The sequence below is a fragment of the Bactrocera latifrons genome, unplaced genomic scaffold (genome assembly GCF_001853355.1).
Source record: "Bactrocera latifrons isolate USDA-ARS-PBARC rearing strain unplaced genomic scaffold, ASM185335v1 scaffold_109, whole genome shotgun sequence".
Taxonomy (NCBI): Eukaryota; Metazoa; Arthropoda; class Insecta; order Diptera; family Tephritidae; genus Bactrocera; species Bactrocera latifrons.
In genome coordinates, this window is record NW_017534508.1 from 456,351 (window position 1) to 482,765 (window position 26,415).

Sequence of the window (26,415 nt, forward strand, 5' to 3'; positions counted from 1 at the left end):
ATTGCCTTTCAACTGCATCCACAAAGGGACTGGCTCTCAGTCACACTCACACATACTCGATCATGACGTGTGAGTGCCTGCGTGGCACATGGTTGTGTTCAGCACAATTCCTCGAGTTGTCTGTATGTCATGGCATTGCTTTCTCCATTTTGTTGCTGTTTACCCCATTTGGTACTTTTTTGTGTGATTTTTGCCATTTTTCGTTGGAACTTTTTGCGCTGCCACAAAGGCAAGAGTGTTGCAGCCATCACTCATACACAATGCGCGCTTGTTGTTTTTGTGCTGTGATGAATGCGCACAAGTGCAAATGTAAAGGGAAAACTGACAATTAAAGGTAAATCATTTCACCACTAAATACTTGAAGACAAGCATGCTTTCAATTTCCTTGCAACTTGCGGCGAATAATTCACAATCATTTTCTTTCCACCATACAGCAAAGGAGGGCCTTTTTGAATATTTTTAAAACGAATTTTGTGTCGCGAAACTTGCGTTGCCGTGCAATGCGTCAATTTCTAAATATCTACCGTTACAGACTGCAATGCCAACAATGCATTCAAGCGACTCCCCGCCCATTTGAATTGTGGCGGTGCACTAAGAGAGCCATCAACTAAAAATATTGCAATGGACCAACAACAATTGGTGCAACAACATTAACTGCTTTGACATTTCTGAAATGCGATATGTTCCAGCAGAGTGAAGACCAGCGCTGATGAGTTCAATGTGATTCAACAAGACCAACAGCACTGCAAGTAGATTAAGTGCCCTGCGCAACAACAACAAAAAGTGGTAACAATAACTACGCCACTAGCATATCGCATGTCATTGCTGCTGCTGAGCGCCGCATTTGCCTCTTGCTTCGTTGCATGGGCATACTTCATTGGCGGAAATTCGTACGGCTGTGCCGTTACGCAGTGATTTAGGTTTGCCGAAGTGCGCCGTTATGCTCTGATATGCTCGCCAGTAAACATGTGTGAGTGTGTGTTGTTTATTGCATTTGTGCAGCAAGTTTTCAATTTCCGGTTATTCGGGCTACGATTGAGCTCTTAAGAAATAGGATATGGCCTCGAGTTGGAATTCTGACGAAGCTCCTCAGCACAGTTGTTGCAATAAAGAGAAAATCATGCGCTCGGAAAAGTAGTTAAGCGATTTATCAATTCCGAAATGCATTAATATCCTTTCGTTTTGCGAAAGTATTAGTGTTTGCCACTCTTTTGCTAATTGTTTTAAATTTAAAGTCTATAGTCCTTTCGTAACGACGACCATTCTCTAGTGGATTTATTTGTAAAACTTTTGTTGTTTATTTGTTGTAGAAAGCTGACTTTGTTGACGTTAAATAATAATTACCTGAAATAAAACTTAGAATTTGCAGATTGTAAACCTGAGGATTTAAAACCAAAATTTGACGAAATAACTTTAAAAATATAGTACTCTAGTAAAGCTTTAGAGGTTACGTGGATTTCATAGAACAAAGAACTATTTTCAATATTTTTTTTAATAAAAAAAAACTATAATATTTCATAGAAGTTTTTGATTATTGCAAAGATCATATTTTATAAAGATTTTGTGGGTTTTGTCAAAGGAACATATTTAAAAACGTCGTGTCCGGCAATCCCTCGGAAAAAAGTGCATCCGCGTTGACAGCAGAACTTCTTACGGAATCATCAGTACTAAAAAGAAACAAGAACGAAGGACTAAGTTCGGGTGAACCCGAACATTTTATACTCTTGCAACTTGACAGACATATTCGGCATAATGCTTGTTAGAAAACGTAAATTATTACACGAAGTATATGCACTGTATTGACTAAAACACGCATTGTGATTTTCATTCAGGTAACTCAACCATTGGTCGCCCTGAATTTCGATAATTTTTATATATGGTGTATGGGGGCTCAGAGAAGTATTGACCCAATTCAACCCATTTTTGATACACAGAAATATAGCTGTAAGCAAAGGATTCGCTTTGAATTTGAATTACATATTCCATATATTGACCGATATTATCTGTCAAAAGTCACTATAAATACTAGGGTCCACATAGTCGGTACCTAGGGTCTTAAACAACCCACAAAGGCTTTTTATACCATCTTGGAGGTTTACATGATGAATCGCGCTTTTAGCAGTTTTTAACAGTACCGTTATATGGGTAGTGAGCGGGATTATCTTCCGATTTCATCCATTTTCAAACGGTCGGTAGAAGTTATAATATTTGAGCTGGGTTGTTGTGGCTTTAGTGGCACATTAAAGAGAGGGAAGACCACGCCTTTCTTTAAAGTTAAAAAATTACTTCGTTCTAAACTTGTAAATCGTATCACAAAGATCTGTGCAAAGTTTCATTAAGGTCGGTTGGGTAGTTCGCGTGAAATCTTTACAATCTACTTTGAAAACACAGTTTCCAAAAAAATCTTGACTTTAGAACTATTCTTGAGATGTTCTAAACTAAAACTGGCAATAACAAAGGTATATCCAAATATGTATGAGCGACTAGAGAAGATACTTAGAATACTTATCCAAAACAAACCTCCCTGAGTAGGAAATCCTTGCAAGGACCTACTTTTTAGCGAAGTCGAAATTAAAGTAATATTTCTCTTCATCTATGAACAATTTCTGCGAATCTTCTGTCTTTAAGCTATATACCGTAGATTATATTCAAGAAATCCGACAAGATTTGAATGAATGAAATACTTCAGGAGGCGCCGCTGAATTGAAGCTGATCAACGAGCCAAACAACAACCCAGCTACACCCAAACGACAGCACGCGCATTGCTGCCCTTCAGTCAGCCGCATTCGTGAGCGAATTTGAGACGTGCGCAAGTGAATGCCGTTGGCCGAAAAAGCCAAACCTCGCCACTAATGCCAAATCTTCCGCTCGCTGGAGAAGCTGCAGTGACCAAACGTACATCAAGGTGCGTATGTGTGTGTAAGCATGTGTGAGTGTGAGTGTTAGTTTGCTGTGGACGGCGTGTCGCCTAACACAATTTGTACGTCCGGTTATTTCTGCGCCAAATGCTTTGAGGTTATTTGTAATTTTAACTTGATAAAATTTGAAAGTTCTTACTATCAGATATCAGTTATGCGACAGAAATCTTTTCGGATATTGTGTGACGCGTAAGCGCCAACGACACTTTTTTTTTTTTTTTTGTGTTGTACGTTTTAGTTGTCGAAAAGCAAGCTCCATTTTATGCGACACACATCGCTGACCAAGTAACGAACTATAAAAGCTGGTGGCAAGTTTGAGAAGCCATCAAAAGTTTTATTGCATTCTCGGACAACAGTTGGGTGTGCGTCTCTTGACAAAGTGCCATTCAATAAGTGAACGTGCAACAAAGTGTGCCTCCAAGGATTGAATCTATAGTAGCTTATATTTTTGTGCAAGTGAAAAGAAGAAAAATAAATATATAAAAGCGGTAAAAAAGTATTGAATCTAATTTCAAGCAATTTGAAAAGTGATTTTCTAAGTGGAGAAACATAGAAACATTTCAGGAGCAATAATGAAACGGGTATGTGGTAGATAACTGGACATTCGCTGAAGAATTATTTAATGTTGATGCCGACATAACGGCATTCAGCTATATGTTTAGCGCGAATCAAATGAAATTTCTTTCAAATGTGTGGTTAATATAAGTTTTTGTGTAAATTGTGAAACATTACACCTTTATTTAAAGAACTACGAACTCCAAGTAGCCCTTCGATCTTCTTTCCATCCATGAAAGAAACGACCTTCCGAGCTTTCTAACACTTGACGCCTTACTTTAACTTAATTGTTTTCCAACGCAGCGCTTAAGTGGTTATCAATATTAATCCCGTAGCAGACCACATTGTCACGAAACGTCGAATGATGTGAACGTTGCTTCTCGCAATAAAAGCAAATTATACTCACAAACTTGCACTGGCCTCTCTTCTGTAACAGTATATGCAGAGTCCTTCATGACAAATAGTCATTCTTTATTGCAACCGACAAAGCTTGTGCGCTTATAAATCATTGCTGCCACACCACTTTACACATACACAATGCAATACCAACAATGTGGACACTTGTCAACGGATACTCTCTTACACAATACAGTGCTTGTAGTAACACTGCCGTAAATATAAAGCTACAATGAAGCGTATTCATAAATATTTCACAGTGCAAATATTCAAATATTGCTTTATTGAACTCGATTTCATACAATACACACACACAAACACATACGGTCCCCCTTTTATGTTGCATGTTCACATTGACGATTGTTCGTCCTTTGGCGTTTTTTGCTCTCTTTTTGTACTGACTGAGTGAAATGTTGTTTGTTATTGCAAATTATTCAATTGACAACTTTATGACAACGCTTTCATAATGAATTCTTCAGCAACATGTTGTCAGGAAAATTGAATGATGGTTGGAGAATGGTGGCAAGTTCCATGAAAATATATTTAGCCATCATTTTGATTTATTAGAAGTACATATGTGTATTTGATGCACCGTTATTTATATGATAGGACGCTAACATTTTTTGAGGCTGAAGTGGAGCTGGCCTGACTTCAGGTCGGAAATATTAATTTCAAATAACTCCTTTTCAACATGGCTGGAACCCAGCTCCCTACAAATATCTGAAGCTAGAAATTATCGAATAAAATTCATTTTATTGATGAGGCAAATGCTATATTTAAGAACATATTCTTTGTCTTTTTAGCCCCTCTTAGTTGTGTTATTTTTCTCAAAACATTTACTTTAAAAAACACACACACCCCAACTAAGCTCTTCAGTTTATACAATAACCGAATATTACTAAGAAAATCACAAAAGTCCCATTAAAGTGCAAGTCATATTTAATTACCGATAGTTTACTGCAATGCAGTAAATTATCCCTCCAGTGGGGCATTTTTATGATCTTGCAACATATTTTATTCCAACTGCAAATAGAGCGACATCTACAGCAACAGTGACGGTATATTATAGGCGAACGCTATGGCAATTTCAACACCTTCCGCATTCATACTCTTCAAGAGACTTTAGCTCGGGCAAATTTGCACTAAAGGATAGCTTTACTTGCGCCGTCAGTGTGCTTGCATGCAAATACTTGCATGTATATTGGCTTATAAGCAAATGTAATTTTGCATTCGCATGCAAGCTTCTGACAGTTTGGCCATAAAATATTTACGATTTCATCAAGCTTACTCTTTTACTCACTCGTTCGCTTGCACTCGGTATTCGCCTCATCAAAATGACAGTTGCTAATTTCCCTGAAGTGTTGTGAGCCACTGAAATCGCGCTCGTCATAAAAGGGGGCAAAAGCGCCATAAAAGCGAGATGTGGCAAGTACAAATTTACTTAGAAACAAAACAAACAAGTATAGTGCCATACACACACAAAATAAGCGCATTTAAATGTAAAATTGTTCGTTAGGCACAACGCTAAATAATTAATTTTGTTGGCTCGTTATTTATCTACTCCTGCAGTTCTACTATCTTCTGTGTGTATGCTTGCTGTCGTGCAATGTAGTGCACGCCTCCTATTCACACTTGCAAGCGATTGATTTCTCGCAGTTGCAACAGCAGCAGAAATCATCAATTACCCAACAGCAGCAGCAGCAACAGGACCAACAATCGCAGGAGCAAACTGACACCACCACCGACTCATCCGAAGACTACGACAGCCATCCGCAATACAGCTTCGCATACGATGTGCGCGACACGCTGACCGGCGACGAAAAGCAGCAGGAGGAAAAACGCGATGGTGACCTAGTGCAAGGACAGGTAAGTGCGGAGTAGTAACGGAGTGGCATGACTACTCTAACGAGGATTATGCGTGGATATAAAGCAAAATACACCAAATTCAATTAAAAATTTACTTTCAGTACTCGCTCGTTGAACCCGATGGCACACGCCGCGTTGTGGAGTACACCGCCGACGATATCAACGGCTTCAACGCCATAGTCTCTAAACAATTAGTGGATGAGCGATCGCGTGCTTCCGCCTCGGCCACAGCTTCATCCTCACGCTACAACAGTTTCGAAACGCTGCAATCACAAATTCAAACACAAGCCATCGCCGAAGCTCAAGCTCAGGCTGCATCTTATGCCGAAGCTCAAGCGCTCGCCGAAGCACAACTCCAAGCGCAGGCTAAGGCACATGCCGAGGCCATGGCTCAGGTACAAAGTGATGCCGAGTTGCAGGCACGCATACAGGCGGAAGCCCAGGCACGCGCCCAAGCCCAGCAACTGATGGAGCAGTTTCAGCAACAGTACAAACAACAACAGCAACAACAGCAGGAACAACAGGAGCAATTAGCACAACTGCAACAGCAGCAGCAGCAACGTCAACAGCAACAACAATTGCGTACACAAACCCAACAAGCACAAGAGCGACTGACCAACGAGCAAGCCCTACTGCTGTCGCAATCGCTGCCCTCACGTACACTCGGCCACAGCGTTCACGCTACCGTCGTTTCACACCCACCCACGATCTTGTCACGCACACCCAGCGGCAGCGTATATGCCCAACAACGCGACCTAACCGCATTGAAGGAGTTGCGCGACGGTAGCGCACGACAGATCATCGAACGCACAAACCTCCCGCAAATAGTGATTACTCAACCGGCTAGCGCAACGGTACAAGCTCAAGTCATACACTCACCCTTGCTATTGGACGGCAGCTCGGGAGCAACAGGCATGCGTAGCGTCATCTCTACAAAGATCACCAATGGCAGCGGCAATGGTGGACGCAGCAGCACCATTTCACTACGTGGAGATGCCGGGCGCTTGAGTGCCGCCGACCAATTGCTAAACCAGCTGGACACTGACGATGATGACACACTCACACGCAACAGCCTACGTCTGCTTAGCGGCGGCACTGGCAGCAGCGGCAGCGGTGGCAGCATTAAGGGACGCACCAATGGCGGCCTCAGTGGCAGTAGCGGCAGCAGCGGTCTGAGCGGTTTCGACAGCAGCAGCAGCGGATCCGATGATCGGGGCAGTGATCGTGAAGGCAATGTATTGCGTAATGGACTAAGAAATTCGAATAGACGCTTGCAGAGCCTCTTCTCCAGCAGCGGCAGTGGTTCGAACGGAAACGGCAGTGGCAAGTCGACATGGTAAATGAAACTGGAAATCGGAAAATCTAACACAACAAAACAAAAATACTTTTAAATTCAAACGATTCTAAAACGAGACAGAGAGAAAGAGTAGGACGAAAATGCAAACGAATGTGTAGAATAGACATTAATGAATGTAGAAAGAAATTGAGCGTGTTAGAGTATAGTAAAGGTAAATGAATTCAAAGAAAACTAGTGTGATCAACAGTCAGCAACGATTTGGTAGCGGACCCAGGCTATTCTATAACGGACTATGATTTGCAGCAGCCGCCATCAGTAACGGCATTAACATAGAATTAGATTTAGTTTGTAGACTTGTTTGCATTTTTCTCAGTAGCATTTAATTACTAACAGACTTGTGGTAGAGAGCTATTTAGTTGATTTATATATATATATATATGTATACTTGTATTTTCGGGATTTGGGTGAATTTCAGCTATCGCTTTTCTGCCTTTGCTTAACACAAATACATAATCACAGGCGCGCGCGCACTAACTCTCTCACTAACAACGCTTTTACTACGCTTTCTGCGAGAACATACGAAACGTGAACGAACAGTTAACCGCTATAAACAGCCACTATATGCATGTATATAAAAACGCTTTCATTATTTCTATGTAAAATATTTATTTCCATGCGAAAACTTTGTGATTTAGACTTATTTTATGTTTTCTGAAAATATTGATATTTATAGCTTACTCAGCTGAAGGACCTAACCGTTTAGTATTTTGATGTTTACACAAACTATTTTATTTCTTTCTAAGTCCATTTACAAATATTTATGTATACTAAGGTGTTGTTCATGTTAACGTTATGTGACTAACCAGGCTTTATATAATTTATTCTTACTAATATTCAACTCAATGTTTTTATATTTTTGTATTCAACATGTTCTCACATTTTAAGAATCTAGACATTTAAGTGCAAATTGCAGTTTCTACATGGCATACAAAAAACAAAAAAAAATATTAATAAATGAATTTAAGTTTGCAATGAAAATATCCGTTATTTCATTTCCAAAATAAAAAATATCAAAATTTCAGCGGTCTTCAAACCTAACTGTTCATTTCGTGGTTTGAATAGCTTCGGTTGCTTCACAACAGTTTGAATTGCACTGCATTTGGGATACTCTTCGCCACTGCCAAGCTATATTTGGCTTTGCTGCTCTCGGCAGGCAATGCCAATTGAACTAATTAAATATATAATATTTACATACAAATATATAAAATATATAATATTTACATACCTTGAAAATCATTGATAACTGCATTGTGTTCAGTTGTGTTGTTTCTCAATCAATTTCACAAATTTCATTCACATCACATCACACATGCTTGCAGCGCTTGCTTCTGCCAACAGGCACATATTCACTCGCGGAATTAGCACTTAAAAATCAACGCCCGAGGTATTATTTTTTAACACGACGCTAGATAAATACCCGAACTAACGCATTAACGCACTGGAAACACTCACTTGTCACGATTCTCAATAATACTTTCAATATTTTATTTAACACTTTTGAGCTGCAACCTGCATTTACGTTCGCGAAGAGGAAACTGACACATAACCGCGCTTTGGCGAAGGAAGCGGAATGACACTTCAATGTTGCCAGCCGGTAGCAGAACATGAATTTAGTCGGAGGTGTATGTCTTAACTAAAGCAATTATTTTAATGGTTCTGGTATTGACAGAGCAGAGAAGCAGTTGGGTTGCATAACTGTAAATATACTTTTATGCAACTGAGTCAGAGAATGTAAAGCCTACACCTTCTCTGTGTTTTAAGTTCTCCGACTGAACAACCTTAAAAAAAACCCTTAAACTTACAAAAAACCATTATATTTATGTACGCGTAACAGTAGCAAATATATTTATTTAAATTTGTCTTTCTCTTCMTTCAAAGTGAAAATTCGCTTCCAGTTTTCTCTTTCTCCGAACACATCTTCACTCCTTCGCCTTATCTTCACTGCTCTTTTCACATTSCGTTTCGGYTTCTTTTTTCTCAMATTTCTCAGTTYCTGTSGCACTATTTTGTTCGCCACATTCCTCGTCGCTTTCTGCACCACTCTCTGCTTCGTACAGCACACCGCCTTCCGAATGCTTAGCCAGATTCAAAGCGACGTTCTGCAGTTCATAGAATGAGAAGCGGTGGTAGGCAAAATATTCTGGGTTCTTGTAGTCTTTACATTTGTGTGCGCCTGGACCGAGCACCTCCTTTGGGTCATCCAAAGCCCGATATGCGGTGAGCGGTACGACGTCAGGTGGAGCGAATGCGTCATTTTTGAAAGAATGCTTGGAGTCTGCTGGATTTTCGGTGTCTTCTGATGCTTGTGGGGGACAACACTTATCGGCTATGTAACGTTTGAATTGCGTTGGATTCAGCGGAAGGTGTCTTATTACACTCTGAGATAAATTCGTGAATTTCGAGCAGCCACGCAACATAATTACATGTATGTTTGTTTATAAATGTTTTAAGTAATATATAAATATTTTTAAATTTTTTATATTTCGCAAATATTTGAAGCTTTTTATTTGTTATTAAAAAATTAAAATAAAGATTTGTATGTATATAAATATTGTTGATATAATAAAGCAAGAATATGTGATCAAATGTCAGTGATGAGTAGATCAACAATTCGTAAGTTTCCTAGAATTTTACCGGTTTATTGAGTTCGATGTTGCCAGCTGCTGCTAAATAAATAAATGTCGTTTAATGAAAGTTGTTTAGATTAAGTTGCATATATTGAGCTTCAAAATTATTTGTGTTAACTATATTATTTTAACATTCTACCATTAGTTGGGCGGATACTGCTGCGTTGTCGATAAGGCAGTTTAAAACTGTAAATTATCTCCAACACGAACCAGTTGAATCTTCATGTATAGGGTTTGTGTCTTTGCTACTAAGGTTGCCAAATGAACCATTTTCTGTAATTATCTGATTTATGCGAGGATAGGCTTAATGGTGATTCATATAGCAAAATTTAAATTTTTGATTTGAACAAAAGAATATAATAGCTTGTCAAAAAAGTCTTGCGGTATTCTAATTGAATTTTTTTTTTTTTYAATTTTCGATTGTTCATAAAATTATTTTTGATGACTCACGCCCAGCTCTTGACCGATGCTACGGCTGCTACTATGCCGGTCTCTTTCGACCAATTCAGCGATTTTATCGCAATTTTCGACRMCARRCCTTCCGGAGCGTGGCGCATCTTCKACCACCTCTACACCAGAAYGAAAACGTTGAAACCATCGTTGTGCGGTGGAAATGGAAACTGTATCGGGTCCATAAACTGCACAAATTTTATTGGCGACTTGAGATGCATTTTTGCCTTTATCGTAGTGGTACTGTAAAATATTCCGTATTTTTCTTTATTTTGCTCCATGTTTGACACGCTATAACTCATGAACGACTTAAAAGAAAAGACAATGAATCACACACGTGTTAGCGGGTGAAATGGGCTTTCCAAAAAGGTATAGCATGACCCGATGCGACGAATAAAACTAGAACTACGCGTTCTCAGCGTCAACTAACGAAAATGCCGCAAGCCTTTTTTGACAACCTAATATAAATTTAATAAATATTGGTTAGTCTTTTCGTATTTCTAAGCAATCTTCAACTTATTATTCCAGCAGTGTAAAACTTTTTTGGTTTCTCGATCAAAAACTGTGACAAGTAATTTTCACAGGCTTCTTTTGAAGCCAACTTTACTCCATTAAGGGAGTAATGCATTGACCGAAAGAAATGCTTGTCCGTTCAAGGCAAGTTCAGGACTATGTGGTGGGTTCACAAAACATTCCAGCCAATCTCTCCCAGTTTTTGCTGAGTTTTCAAAGATGTGTGTGGTCTAGCGTTGTCCTGATGGAAGACTAAGCCCTTTCTATTGATCAGTTCTGTTCGTTTTTTTTGATTGCTTGCTTCGATGTTATCAGTTGTTGAGAATAAAATGTCGAATCAATCGTTCGAAAAGGCTGGAGCAGCTCAAAGTAGATGATTCCTTTCCAATCCCACCAAGCATTAAGCCTAACCTTTCGGGGCATCAATCCTGGCTTTGTGACCACTTGTTGAGCTTCACCACGATTGGACCCTACTTTTTCGCATATTATTGACATAGTTGATTCACTTTTCGTCTCCTGTTACCATTCACGTCAATTCGGTCCATTAAATTTTAACAGACAATTCATTTGGTACCCAAACGTCGAGCTTCTTTTTGTAGCCAGACCCTTTTAAATTGATCAAAAACAATTGATGATGAATATTAAGTTCCTAAGCGATGTCGTGGCTGCTTATGTGACGGTCCTCGTCAATCTTTTTCATAATTTCATCGACTTTTTCAACGATAGGTCGACCAGAGCGAGGAGATCTTTCACATCGAAATTTCCAAAACGGAAGCAAGCGAACCATTGCTGCCCTACACGAACTGATACAGCATCGTCTCATACCGATGTATAATGTATTCAATTTGCTGGAAAGTAATGCTTGGCGAACCGAAGTCAGCTTAAATCTCAGAGATATACGCGTTGCTGTAAACACTCCACAATGATGTTAATGTAGGCACTAAGTCAGTGCAATATGTACAGTTACTGCAGTATTTATGCCTAAATAAGTGGCGGTACTCCCATCGCTGCCAGTTACAATGGGTTTCCGTTTGCTATTTTCAACACCTCATTAACTAAGAGATAGCTCATAAAGCGCCATAAATCTAGAAAAACTTTACATGCTGCTCGCGCACCCGGCGGGGTAAACAGAAGCGGCTGCCAAAAGAATTTCATACACACCAACGAAAAGGCGAATACACACAGCTGAACTCCTACACACACACTTGCATATACACAATTCTAAGAAATAGTTGGCCAGCACTAAATATGAGTATGGACAAAGATGTTAACGCTCGTGCCAACAGCAGCAAGCAACGTGCTAGGGACAACGTGCCGATCTAATGCGCATGCGCAGCGTCTTTGGCCGCTAGAAAACGCTTTGGCATTTCCACTTGCATCATTATGGTTCATTGACCAAAACTAAGCAAAGAAATTCGCTAATTTAAATAAAAAGCTACGCCGTTATGGTGGTTCCGTTGAAGCTGCGCCGATTCGGTGCAAATAACAGTAGCGATGACTGGGACCACGGCAGCGGAGCTTGTCTAGTTTCTGCTTTGGTACATCTAACTTATTGCTTTTTTGGCATTCCTTACTTTCTGTAAGCTGTTGGGTTAGTGTTTACTTTAAATTTTCAGAGGTTTCAGAGTAATGAATGAATGGGTACTTGAAGAGCTGCAAAAACTAAATATGCAAACAAATGCCGATTTGAGACTCTTACGTTTTATGTTATGTAGCATATCCGCTCTACAAAAGGAGCTTTAGCTTCAGCCTGAAATAATTAATTATCTGATGATGCGTGGGGAAGGAGATGGTTTATTGCTGCCTTGCATATTTTAAACTTATTTCTTTCAAAATTTTTACTATAGTTTTGAAGTCTCATCAAAGTTTTTTCTTCCTCTATCCGATAAGTAAATTATCAAAAATATATCTGTAGATATTATTCAGGAATAAATTGATATTTACTAGAGTTCATAATATTACATAGAAAATGTCCCTGCTATAAAATAAGCCATCCCATCAAAAACCATATTTGAAAGCAAAAATTTATGGGACCGTCTCAGAGGATCCAGAGTTAGTAACTTTGAACTACTGAAAGCAGATTATATAGCAATATATCCGTATAACATAGTCTTGAGATGTGTCAGTGGCTTACGGCTCAATGAATGTTGAGCAGCTGACATAATCCCGTTGGAAAACCATGACCACCAAGACACAAAGACGGCTGAGCATTCACACTTTACTGCTTAATATATAGGTGTTAAGAAATGAGGAAAAAACCCTTTAATAGCCTTGACAGACGGCAGCGTTAATCCGGATTAACTGAGCATTTAATCAGATCACAATGTGTAGGTGACAGACGGCAGCTATGCGTGTCTGAAACTCTCGTAAATTGCTGATTGTCATTTTTATAATACTTTCAATGAAAATGGAGAGAAGATAAACATTGCGGATTAATGCAGTTAATCTGGATTAACGCTGCCGTCTGTCAATGCTATAAGTGAGCCCTTTTACACCAGCGAACAAACTACTAAAAATTAAAGCTCATTTGGGTATACTTTATTTTTGCTGATTATTTGTAATCCTCGTTGGCAAATTTCAGGCAGCTGCCTCTTTCACTTCCCGAATTGTTACCATTTTCGCTGCTGTTGCAATTCCGCTGATTTCGACAATTTCATGATTTTATTGTTTTTTGGTCATATCAACGTGGGTACTTATGAAATTGCCAACGAATTTGATTTATTTTATTGTCTTAATTCCAACAAGTGGCAGATGACATCAAGACGAAGGCAAAAACCGAAAACGCCAGTAGTTTGAGACTACTGCAGCTGCCGAGGCGCAAGTAAGTCGAGCTGTCACATGGGTGCATTATTGCCTAGATACGTCAATTTGCTTTTGTTGTTATTTACTGCAGCGTCTTCTCAACGTCTGTTTTTGCCATGGTCTTCTCCTGCCGTTTTCTTGCGTGTTTTTGCAGCTTTTTCTGCTGTTGAGTCTAAGTTCTCAAGACCGCCGCGTAAGCATGTGTCATGTGGGGCTCCGCAAGTGTTCACAGTCCGTCAGTTGGCTTTCGCGTCACACAGACTGTGTGAGTTTGCTGACTTCGCTGAGTGCGCTGCTTGATTTGCTTCACTTTTCTGGATGGAGGGGAGAATGCAAATTATGCAAATTGCACACTAAAAAGGTGGAAAATCGTGGCTGGGAACCCAGGCGAGTGAGTAGAGAGTAATTCAGCCAGGCATGCCGCGTCACTGCAAAAACAAATACAATGCGAACAATGCGCAGTGATGAGGAGCATGCAGTGCGACCAGACGCAAATGTCGGTACGTAGATAATTTGCACCAAGTGTGAGCTGTCAGTCAGTGTCGTCGCTGCGTGCTTCTAACAAAATCCTCACACATATTCATTTTTATGGCGCAGCCGCATACAATGTTGAGCAGTTGTAAATAATTTGCCGTTGACGCATGCTCCCAGCCTCAGCGCCGTCCGTGCCTACCGTGGCATTTGCCATCACTTCCAAATATATTTTTATCGGCCTCAAAGCATTGTTTGTGTTTCGGAAGAGTGAATTAGAGAAAATAATTTATATCATGGGAAATCCTTTGATACAATAATTACTCATGGCCACCCGGTAGAGAAATAAATTTAAATGTAATATATGATATAAATATGCATTTAGGATATGAGAACTTCGAATTCGTGTTAATGGAACTTGGAAGCAGCTCCGTTCAGAATGATGTTTTCAAAAGCACTTTCAAGGCCAATCCATGCAATTTGAAATTCTCAGCCTATCTGCCAAATAAAACGCAAAAAGCAGATTCCGCCAAGTCCTATTACAAAATTGGAAACATTTGGAAATTCACAAGCGTGCTTATAATGCAATTTGGGCATCCACAGGTCAGCCGACCCGGTGATTTACCCGACTATATTTTTTTATGCCACTTATTTGCCACTTTTTGCGCAACCTCTGCCGGCTGTGCGCCATCAATCGGCTACGCTCCACAAATTGCCGCAATGACATCGCCAGCACGTTTTCACAGACCAAAAGAGACGAAACTGCTCCAAATCTTTGGCAGCGAAGTCGTCGCGACCAGCATTCCAACGCAGCCAGCTTTGCGCGGTTTTGACTCACGCTTGTTTACTACTCGGCGTGATCTCCCTTGCTGTTTGTTTTTGTTACTTTTGTTGTTCTTGGCTGATTAAGGGTAATTTTCAAATTTTCTCGGCTCAAACCTCGAACGCTGTGGCACAAAGTTGAAATTCCTAATCAAATGTACACGAAAATTTGCTGGGAATTCAGCCGCCATTTGGCCAGCATATTTGATAAATATATACATGGACACAACAAGAAGTCTAGCGACACATCAACTTGCAACAGCTGTGGCAGCAACTCATTTGCACGTCAGTGGCCGCCAACCGTGAAACTTAGGCAAGTTCGACCCGGAATTTAAGTGCAAATATCAGCAACTTTAATTTAGTGCTGCTACACGAATTCCTGCCACAAAGTGCGTGTGTGTGTGTGTGTCTCCATACACCACTTGGCGCTTTTTCGAGCATTTTTGAGCATATTTGCGAATATTTGCGTTTTTATTCCTCATTCTATTTGCCCATATTTGAGCACTTGCCGTCCATTTGCACACGCGCTCATTTTTTACTGTTACATTATCGACACACACATCCATTTGCGCGCGGGTTGTAGCATGTACAAGAGGCACCATCACATGCCACATAATATTGCATGGCCGTGGTGCACGCGGCCCGGCCTTTTATGGCCGGTCTGCATAATGCAACTGTAACGCCGCTGCCACCACCTTAAAGTTGCGCTGCTGTAATTGGTAAATTGCCTGCAAAAGGAGAGACCCACCAAAAAGTACGAAATATATAAAATGTGCGCGAGTGTCGCCGCGTATGTGTGTGTATATTGCATGTGGAACTGTCAATGAGCGCAGGCGCATGCGCAAATATACCATACATATGTATGAATGTACGAGTATGTATAAATTAGTGTACGTGTTCAGATTTGCGAATGTGGCATGCTGCGCTATTTTGTTGTGTATTTGCTTGTTGCATGCCAAAAGCCGAGTGATGGCAGCGCGTGCGCATGAATTATGGAAATTCGAGGCAGGTGTTCAAAAGCATATTTTCGAGAAAATTTTGTTGACGAAGCGCATTTATTCGCGTACTTGGCTAAATGCCTGAGTGAATGGAAGTTTAAAGATTTTACAGACAGGACAGAAATAGAATGGCTAACAGAAATATGTGGTTAGAGTTCAATATACTTTCAGTTAGTCCAAGAGGAAAAAAATTTGAGAGATTTTTATAGAAAGTTCTCGAAAAGTAGAAACTAAAGCCGCCCAACTGTTCTGTGATAATTATAGTGAATATTTTTAGATTATTAGAAAGAACTGTTTTGGTGGATATCGAACCCAAAAATGGCTGAACACAAGTTTCAAAATTGCAAATTCTGCTATTCGCAGATCGCAGACTGATTTGTTGGAAGAAAAGCCACACGCTCAAGTTAACAAATAAATTTTATATATTTTTCTCATGGAAGTCAAGTTCCAACAACAACAAAAACATTCATCCAAGCATTACAGGCAAGCCGAGTACCGAGTGCCGAGCGCATTTTCTGTGAAAATAGCTTTCACACCGCGCTTTTAGAGCAAACCCCAGCAAGTGCTTTGCACAACAACAACCCAGCGGCATATTTTCCATGCTAATGTGTTTAACTGGGCATTAATTGCACTCACATACACACAAAAGCAAATGAATGTAACTTTTTATTGATACCGTTTAAACTTACTCATATCTACATACCGATCCGCCGTTGTACCGGAAAAGTACAGCAGGAAAGCGAAAAACCAACGCCTTCGAAGCGCTGAACAAAAACAAGGCACACAAACTTACACGTTTATAGGCATGCGCGTTCACAACATGGGAACGTCTTGCTGGGCGCCCCAACGCCGGTGAGTCGCTGCGATTGTAAGCTCGCGCCACACCGCCTCTAAACGCGCCACTCCGCTGTCCAACCGCTCTAGCTTTGCGGACACTGAAAAAGTTAATTATCTTTTTTTCGCAGCTTCATCTATTATGCACTGCCTACTGACAGTTGTTCATACAAAACAAAAACAAAAACAACAGAATCAAAGACAACACTAACAACAAGTGTACTAAAGTCCAAATTGAAGTTTCATTCACCAACTATCTTTTAGCCGCTCATCATTTCGCCTCAGTTGGTTCTTTCACTTTGCCATTATGTCTGCGTCTATTTCACTAAAGTTGTTGTTGCGCGCTGCCGCTGTTAGTTTTAGTTAGTGTATTTTTGCCCGTCTGTTTCGGACTTCCTTTGTGCCTTTTTGTCTGCACTCAGCGAGACTCTTAGGCGGTTCATTGAACTGCTAATTGTAGCGTCGAGTGTGAAAGGTGATTTTTCAAGGCTTCGTAGGCTGTCGTCTATTCGCCTATTTTTCCGCTGCTTAGCCACCATTTCAGTTGCTGAAGCGCAAACACTTCTAGAGCGTATAACTAAGCGCGCCGCGCGGCCTTGTGCTGGTATGTGTGTGTGTCTGCTGTGCTGTTTATCGCTCCAGGGATCTTACAAGCCGGCCAGCTAGTTAGTGTAGTAACTTATAATTGACGAATTGTGCGCTGCGCCGCTGTTCCTCCAAATTGTGCTAATTGAATTAAAACGAAAGACTTGAGCGCGCAACTCGTGTGTTCATTTCTCATTTTTAATGATTCCATTTGCGAATGTAATGTGAAAATTAAGAAACAATAGCTTTTTAAAGCCGTAGATGGCAGCGCGTGGAACATGGCCGCTTCAATTAAGGCGTTCACTCCGAGATTTTGACAGTTTTGGCATATGCTTACGGTTGCTTTAAGAACCAGAGGCTTAAAATTATGACTCAATGTTTTTTTCAGTGTAAAGTGATCTAATATTTCGAAACTCGAATATTCAGATATTTTCGTTATATTTTAGACGGAGTTTTTTGTTTATATAGGGTACTCGAAAAAGTCTTTTCGTATTTCTAATCAAACTTCAACTTATTTTTTTTTTTTATATTTATAATAATAAATAAAATAATATGTAACATTTTGGTCGACCACTTTTTGACATTTTTCCGCTAGGAATAATATTCCATCAGTGTAAAACTTTCTTTCCAGAACGAAAGCGAGCGAGCCATTGTTGTGCTACTCGAACGGATACAGCATCGTCTCCCTAAACTTTACACATTTCATTGGTGGGTTCGTGGCATTCTGCTTTTTTTATACAAAAACTTCAAAATATAGCGAAATTCTTCATTACTTTCACTCAGTTTTGAACAACTGTAACTTTTTTTCAACTTCCCTGAATTAAATTTTTCTTTTTTTTTTTTGTTAAATGAAGCTTAAGGTCTCACCTTTCCAACACTATATGGTGTGACACAGTGCGATTGGTAGCACTGTAGATACACGACTGCAACGACAGCTATTGACAAAATACGAAAATACTTTTTCGACAACCAATTTAAACAACAATGCACATGAAATATGCAGAATTTTTCAAAACATCTTTTCAAGTGATTGCAATTATTTTAGAAAATAAATAAATATTATATTCTCTTAATAACGTTCATACTTTTCTTMAAATAAAAAAAAAAATATTTTCAAACACAGCTTTTTATTTTTCACTCTTCAATTTTCTCAATTTCATGTTCTAACTTTTCAATATTTCATCGCTAATTTCGTCAAATGTTGCTTGCGACCCGACACCATAGATGCCACTAAGAGATCACGGGAGTTGTATACAAAAAATCCCGTGAATTCTTCCAGTGCCATTAACTGTGCCGGGATTCTTGTCAAGAATCTCACCATTTTATTAAAAAAGAAATACTTCACACTGTCACTCATATATAAAACGAATTACGAATAAACAGCGTTTCGAGCGCTTAAGACTAGGCACTAGCACCAGCCTTGCGTAATTTTTATTTTTATAATACGACTTTTATGCCTTGACATGCAGATGTATGCGTGTGTCCCACGATTCTACCAACAGCCATGGGCGCAAGAGCAAAAAACGCAAATTTTGCGGTCACCAACAACGCCATTGAGGAAGTTGATAATTTATATATGTGTGTTTAGCTTCTTTCCTCTTCTTGTTTTTTAGTTCACTCCGCAGTGAATTTTCTTGAAGCGCGTGGGAAATAAAGAATTTGTATTATTGAAAGACTTACCTCTTGGGTCGCTTGTTATTTGCCTATGCGCTTGAATGTACTGTGCTACTGCTGCTGCTTCTTATTGATGATGAGAATTTTCGTCATTCATTTCCCATCTTTCGGTGGAAATAGTTGCATGTTCTGCGGTTGTTGACAGGGTGGTTGCGCTTTAGGGCGGCCAACTTCTCATGACGGCGTTGTGTGAAGCTATTTTTCCCTTAAGAAATTTATGCAGAAGTGCATAATTTAAATAAGCGTCAGTGCAAAGCGGTTGGACATTCCTTTGTTATAGTTGCGATATTTCTTATTATTTTATGAAGAAAATTTCCCGCCTTCAGAGACTATTTAACGCACTGCAAATAACTGAAATACCAAATATTATGAATACTCAAACTTAATTCTCCTCGATGCCACAGCTTCGTGGTGTGTTTAAAGCATATGAAATGCTGTCCATATAAGTGTGCGGCGCGTAGCGCCTCTCGAGGCGTTTTCAGCTTAATTAATAACTGCCACTCTTGCACTTATTTGGGGCAGCAACTTACAGCTCAAACAATATCTATATAAACTTGGCTGACATGCACGCGCGCACCTACATACGTACACGCCGGCGCAACATGCGTCCGATTGTGCGACGTCAAGAATTTTTGTTGACATAAATGCTTACAACCGCGGCGCGGCTGTTGTCACCAACTGTCGCCAACGCCACCAACAACACGCGCTGGCATAGCTACATACATCGCACTGCAATTGTCCAAGGCGCCGCCAACCACTATGCGCGCCGACTTGATCGACATCAAAGCAGCAGTGACAGCGGCAGCGGCAGCAGCGCATCTTCACTGTGTGCGATGTGCTGTGGTTGCAATGCCAATGGTGTTGGCTGGTGGCTGATGGCTGACGGCAGTGGTGCTCGATTGTGCCTGTGGCGCCATTGTAACACACCATTTATGGGCTTTGGTATTGCCATTGAAAGCGTCTGCAAAAGGTGACCGCAGCGTGTAGCCGAGTAGCAATAACACTAACGGCAGCATTGCCGGAAGGCAGATGCACCGTCACCGCATTGTAGTTGCGCCATATTTGGTTGCACCTCAGCACCAATTTCGTAAGACAGTGGGCGGATGGGTAGTAAACTCCTGTATAAGGCAGACATATTGCCATTTATGTGCCGTTCAAATTGGTTATTGCAAAACCTAGTGCCGTAGGTGAAGTGGTAGAATTTGGAAGGAAGTACTAAGCTTCGAGGAGTAATCGATTAAATTTTACTCTGCTCTTGATTCCCTTAATACCGACTTACTCTTTACGCACTCACACCAATGCTTCTGTTACGATGTCCTTAGTTTTTTAACTGGTTTCAATGAATGTTTCTTAAATTCTTTTTCTTTCTACTTCCAATGCTTAACTTTATAACAAAATATCTCAGCTTAAGTTCTAGAAACTTTATATTCTTTGTTTTTGCTTTTTTAACTATTAAACCTTTTATTTAAAACATTTTGGGTAGTCGAAAAAGTATTTTCGCATTTTCGTATAAGTTGAAGTTAGTTTAGAAATATGAAAATACTTTTTCGACTATCCAATATTTAATTGAACTCTTAACTTCCCTAATATGTACTCAAAAATAAGATTTCAAAAAAATCTGTGAATCATTGATAACAGATCTTACGATGGAGTAAGATCACAATCACAAAAAGTAAAAGCAAAAAGGCAACTCAAAAATTGTCACGTGCCTTCGCAAAACTCTAGCCATAAGAATTACCACTCATCTCGCTGTAAATCGAAACTTAAGCCATTTGCTTCCTCATAACTGTGCAAAACTGCAAATGTGAGCTAAGCAAATAGCCCACACACACACAAGCATATGCGTGTCATTACCCCATTTAATGATCAGTGTTATTGCAGATCATAAAAATTAGTAAAATTACAGCTTAAATTTTGAAATGACACTCTTAAAAGACGCCAGACAGACATGGCTATTTAATCCAACGCCTTGAACTGCTTTGGCTAAAGCGATGAGCGCGCAGAGCATGTTGCAGCGACCACTAAAAGTGCCCCGTCCAAGCCAACGCTAATGATGTGCGGCGCTGTTGGCGCACTTAATCGTCGAAACAACAACAAAAAAGACCACAATCGCGGTACGAGTGCGAGCGCGCACGCAACTGGCCTCGACGCAACGAACGCGCTCAAGCCGTTGTTGACGGCCATGATGACACGCGCAATCGGCCGCTAGCAGCACATAGCCAGTAGCCAGAAATGGAGATGCGCGGCGGTCGGCGGCAGGCAGCTTCGACTCATTTGCATAATTTTATGTTGTACAGTGGTGTCTGCTGTCAGAAATGTGTTTTTATTACTTGTTGTTTATTCATTTGTTTATTGTCAAACACATGCACATTCACGCCGTCAATTCAACGCGCGCAGGTGCTGAGAATTTAGCGGCGGCCTGGGAAAATACTGGGGTTATTAGCGAAGTGTATTGTGCGCCAACACTTGTATACGAGTCTGTAAGTTGCGCTGGCGTTATTACTGTGTGGCTTGAATTGTCGCTGGCTTTGTAACTGTCGTCATGACCAGCGGCGGACTACTGTCGCGCATGCGCATGTACATCATTAGGCAAACACAAATTGCATGAATTTCGCTTGTTGAACTCTTGAACTTATTTGAGGTAATAAGTAAAAATAAATGCATAAAATAAAATAAATATAAATAAATAAAAATAAGAAAATAAAAATAAAAAATATGAACCACTAAAAATATAAGCGCTTGAAGCTGGATTTAATAATACAACCATAACCTGTCGAATGACTGTTGTTGTCTTACATAGTTATTTTAGTTTAATTGTGTTCATTTCAAGTCACATTTTTGCTTCGCATCTTCACATTATGTTGCTTTTTAGCTTTCAAAGCGACCATGCTCTTTTAACAACAACAAACTTTTTTTTTTTTATATATATATTAGCCTCCGTGTATACGGTAGCTGTCCTTGTTTGGCAAATAATTTTATTTATCGCCATCTTGCATCATTAACGATGGCGCTTTTGCTGCTTGACATTTATAACTCGCCAGTTGTGACAGCCCAAATTTGCATTTTGATTGATGTTGGCTGGGCAACTGAGCGACTGTTTCGCTTTGTGTGGCAAATTATGCGTATGACTACACGAAACTGCCACTTCAATGACCAATTAATGTCAGTCGCTGTAGTCCGACGATATGACACTAGCGGCGGAACAAGTTTGCCAAACAAAACGCTTCAATCGCTTACTCTGGTTTGTGGAGGCCATCAGCTGCTGCATTTACAACTTCAATTTAAATGTGTATAAATTATTTGAATAGTAATAAAATTTAAGAGAATGAAACATATAAACACACTAACATTTATTAATCTTTAATATTCAATTTTTGCGAATTTACATTATTAGCAAACATGGCCATATGATAACTTAAAGATTAAGACGTGAAGTCGGCCGCCGTCAAATCTTTAGGGTTACATACATACGTATGATTCCTAAAATGTTTCTGCAAACTAAGAAGAAAGTTTTAGTTTGTCAATAAGTGAAACAAAGATAAAATCAAAGTTGATGCTAAAAACTATCGATAATAATCGATAAATATTTTTCACAAATTGGCAATATTTAAATGTTATCACCAACAATTCATACACTTTTATAAAAATTTACACTAAAAACTATCGATAATAATCGATAATATTTTTTTTTTAATTTCCTGACTTACTCTAGCTTTTCTTGTATACATAATATATAAAAAAATAATTTTTAATTTTAAAATTTACGCTAAAACCTATCGATACCTAAATCAAAATATATTATCACCAATAATTGACAAATGTGTTTTTGAAAATTGACACTAAAACTTTCGATAAAAATCAATACATATTTTTAAAACATCGGCACTAAATACTATCGATAATAATCGATAAAAAATTTTATTTTTCTAGCTTGTCCCATCCTTTTCTATAACTTCTAAGAAGCTCGTCAATAGAAATACTAATAACCACAGTTTCTTATCGCTTCATTGTAAGTGATGAAGTTTGCATAAAATCAAGCAGTTTCGTGTCTCATTTCAAGAGAAGAAAAGATATTTATCGCTTTGCTGCATTTTACGAGTTTCTAAATGGTACTAAAGTGATTCTACCACTTTAAAGCTGCACAAATATTTCGTCATCTAACCGTTAGCTCGGCTTCAGCTCAACACAAGCACATAGGATATAGCTCTATAAACTATATGAATGTATGACTTTTAATCATGTGAATGCTAATTGCGCACATTCAGTATTGATTTTCACGCACAAAGCACAAATACTTACGTCAATAAACACAAAAGTGTGATCAACTAACGCACAATCAGCTGAGCTCGCTCAGCAACAAATACAACGGTCATCAATAATACAAAATGTACATATGTAAATATACGAATTTCAGACGATTTGTGTTGTACGCCAACCCGCTGAGCAGTAATAATTGCTAATAGTGGCTTGGAATTATAAGCCTATAGGAAGGCAACGCGCTTCGGTTAGCCGTTGGATTGCCTGATCGCCTTTTCAACATCAAAGCAGCAGAAGAAGGAATTTTTGGTGGAAAATGACTAACCAAAGCAGCACAAATTCAATGCACAATAGACTGCGTCACGCACTTTTACCCGATTCCAATAAAGCCTATCGAAGCGAACGTGCTTTGTTTGCCAAGAAATCGTAATTGGCGCAGTGTCTCATAAAGCCGTGTGATATAGTGTGTCAGCACGTTTCTGGACTTACAAACAAAGTGTGAACAATTAAAACGCGAACAATTTGTGTGTTGCATATTAAATTCGTACACTTCAAAAATATTATTATCAAAAACAAAAAACAAAAATAAGTTGAAGTTTGATTGGAAATACGAAAAGCCTTTTCGACTATTCATTATATATAAAAAATGTATAAGATATATAGTAGTTTCAGAAGCATTTGCCTGCTGCTTAAGACTCTTAGAATGTTTTACTTCTTGATAAGCTGATGTTGGCAGTTTTTCTTAAAAAGTTTACCATTTGATACTTCAAGTCTCAAGAAGACAGCAACTACCGACTGTATATGAAAATAAAATCTTTTAAATTTGTTTAACGAGGTATGATGCAGATCAAGTACATATATAATATGTATTTTTGAACTTAAAAAAAGTTTGCTAAAAATTAAAAAAAAAAAGTCAGTCAATTTCTTTAAAAGTAATTACCAAGTAAGTCTCAATATAAATACCAATATTGCTTACTTGGACAAAATTTCAACACCATTCGACGCGCATAGCCATATTCCCTTCAAAAACCTTCAAAAATCTCAATTTACATTATTATGTACTAAAACTTATATAAACCATTTCCTTTTGCTTCACCTCATGACCTGCCCATACTTTATTACAAAGCATAAGAACTCAAAACCTACAAAATATTACTTCAATTCCAAACAAAAAGAAATTTTTTTTTTTTCAAAAAAAATTGCAATTTTGCCAGCAGAACGCAAGCGAGCTGCAATGCGGACACATACTGACCCACATTTTCTAGTTAATTTTATTCGAACCTTCTGATCGGAGAGCGAGCATTTGGCGCATGAGGATCAGAAGGCGAGCACAACAAGCTGTAAAGCGCTGCGCGCATACAAAGTAGTTTATGAGCTGGAGATGAAATAAAGAAAGCTCAACCTTAAGCAAGCCACGCACGTACGCGACACACACGCACACGCAGACAAGCGAGCACAGCTGGTACACGCTCATATGTATGTATTTAGCTGAGAATTTTAATGTAGACAGTAGCTGTTATTTAGCTGCACACACAAGCACACAGCAGGCAATTATCAATGAAATTTACAACTTGCAACAGCTGCAGTAGCCACCGCTGCCGCTACCGACTTCAACAAGCGTACATTGTTGCAGTGTTGGCTTTGTGACACAATGGTCTCGCAAGCAGGCAATGAGACTGCGCGCAATAACAATTGCAATTGCAATTAGATGGAAATATTGCACGCATGCAAGCGCCTTGCTGCAATCGATCCGCAACCCAGACTCATCAACATAATTCGCAGCAGCACCGCGTTTATGAAAGCGCAACATGTGAAATTGCGAAATAACGAAAGCGTTGAATTCACCAGGCAATACATGTGATTGTCTATCAGTATTTATTAGCGTGTTGCGTGTCGCCTTACTGGACATCTGCGCCTGACTCGTGCCACACGTGGCGTGTGTGTGTCTGCATGAGTGCAGCAAGCGGCAAGCGACAACGATAAGCTCATTATTGTTATTATTAGTGCATGGCAGTGCAGCACTCAAGCAGTTGCAATTGCAACAACAGTTAACCAACAAAATCTGCAATAGTCATAAAATACAATAGTAACTGGCAACAATAACAACACCAAAGAGCATGGCGGAGTGGAGCTTGGCTGCTGCTCGTCTGCTTGGCGTCATGTTTCGCTAAAACGTGCCACAATGATGCGTGATCGTACTGCCGAGTGGCAGTGAAGATGTTTCGATTCACTGAAAGACAAAAAGTTCATTTGTTATGCGTAGCGGCGCAATGCTTGTTGCAACAATTGTGCAGAAAAAGATAGTAGCAATATATGAAAGCTCGGATGTAGTTGGAAAATGCAGTTGCACACACGCATCGGCAGCTTGGTAGCTGTATTTTAAGGTGGAAGCGCTTCTTCTGCTTGCTACAGTACCGTTGACAAGGCATACTCATTAAAAGATACTGGTTAAGTACCAGTTAAAATAACAGTTAAGTATAAGTTAAAGTACCAGTTAAGTATCATTAGAATACCAGTTAAGTATTGGTTATAATAACAGTTAAGTATTAGTTAAAGTACCAGTTAAATACCATTAGAATACCAGTTATGTATCATTAGCATCGATATATTTTATTCTTAATTTCGAAAACAAGAAGAGTGTTGAATTGAATGCCACAAAGGGATCTTTGGATCTTTCTCTTAGCTCTTCAAAGTAACTCGCAAGAAATCACTAGAATTTTTTTACATAAAACTTTATAATTTCAACCCTTTTCTTCAAGCTGTGACGCATTCACAAACTATTGTCAAACTTCTATAACAACTACAACAGATACAATCAAAAGCAATTAAATAATTGTAAAAAGCCAAATAATTATCCGAGAGCGCATTAAACCAAATCCACCGAGTGAACGCATTGCAGGCACAATGAAAAGCAAGAAAGCTCAACTGCTGCTGGTGAAATAAATCGTGACTGATTTCAGTGCTTCATGACTTTCTCAATAACGCAAATAATTAAATAAAAAACCATGGAAAAATGTTTAAAATTAAACAGTTAAAAGTGAGTTGGACAGCTCGCTGCGATTTGCTTTTGTTGTGAAAGCGCGCACTTTTCCAGTAAACACAAATTGTTTACAATTTTTATAAGACATTCGACAAAAATCAAAAAAAAAATCCAACATAGTCTGGGGTCAGTCGTCAGTTTGTTGCTGTCCAAACTAATTTGTGGTTACGAGCGGCCTGCACTTTTGCTTTGCCTCACGCTAGACAAGTTGTTTTCCCTTTTTCCTGTTTGCCAAACAGACTGCAGCTAT

General features: G+C 39.3%; 2 protein-coding genes across 2 annotated transcripts; one reads left to right on the forward strand and one right to left on the reverse strand.

Annotated features, from left to right (window-relative positions):
* Positions 1-3,448: 3,448 nt before the first annotated feature.
* Positions 3,449-7,328, forward strand: LOC108971498 (ras-interacting protein RIP3). Its single transcript, XM_018937602.1, has 3 exons — positions 3,449-3,499; positions 5,439-5,735; positions 5,837-7,328. Exons 1-3 carry the CDS (start codon positions 3,491-3,493, stop codon positions 7,073-7,075), a joined length of 1,545 nt encoding a protein of 514 aa, XP_018793147.1. The 5' UTR covers positions 3,449-3,490; the 3' UTR covers positions 7,076-7,328.
* A 1,594-nt stretch (positions 7,329-8,922) lies between these two features.
* Positions 8,923-9,582, reverse strand: LOC108971510. The gene has a single exon (XM_018937628.1). The coding sequence runs from the start codon at positions 9,507-9,509 to the stop codon at positions 9,012-9,014; it is 498 nt and encodes a 165-aa protein (XP_018793173.1). The 5' UTR covers positions 9,510-9,582; the 3' UTR covers positions 8,923-9,011.
* Positions 9,583-26,415: the final 16,833 nt, after the last annotated feature.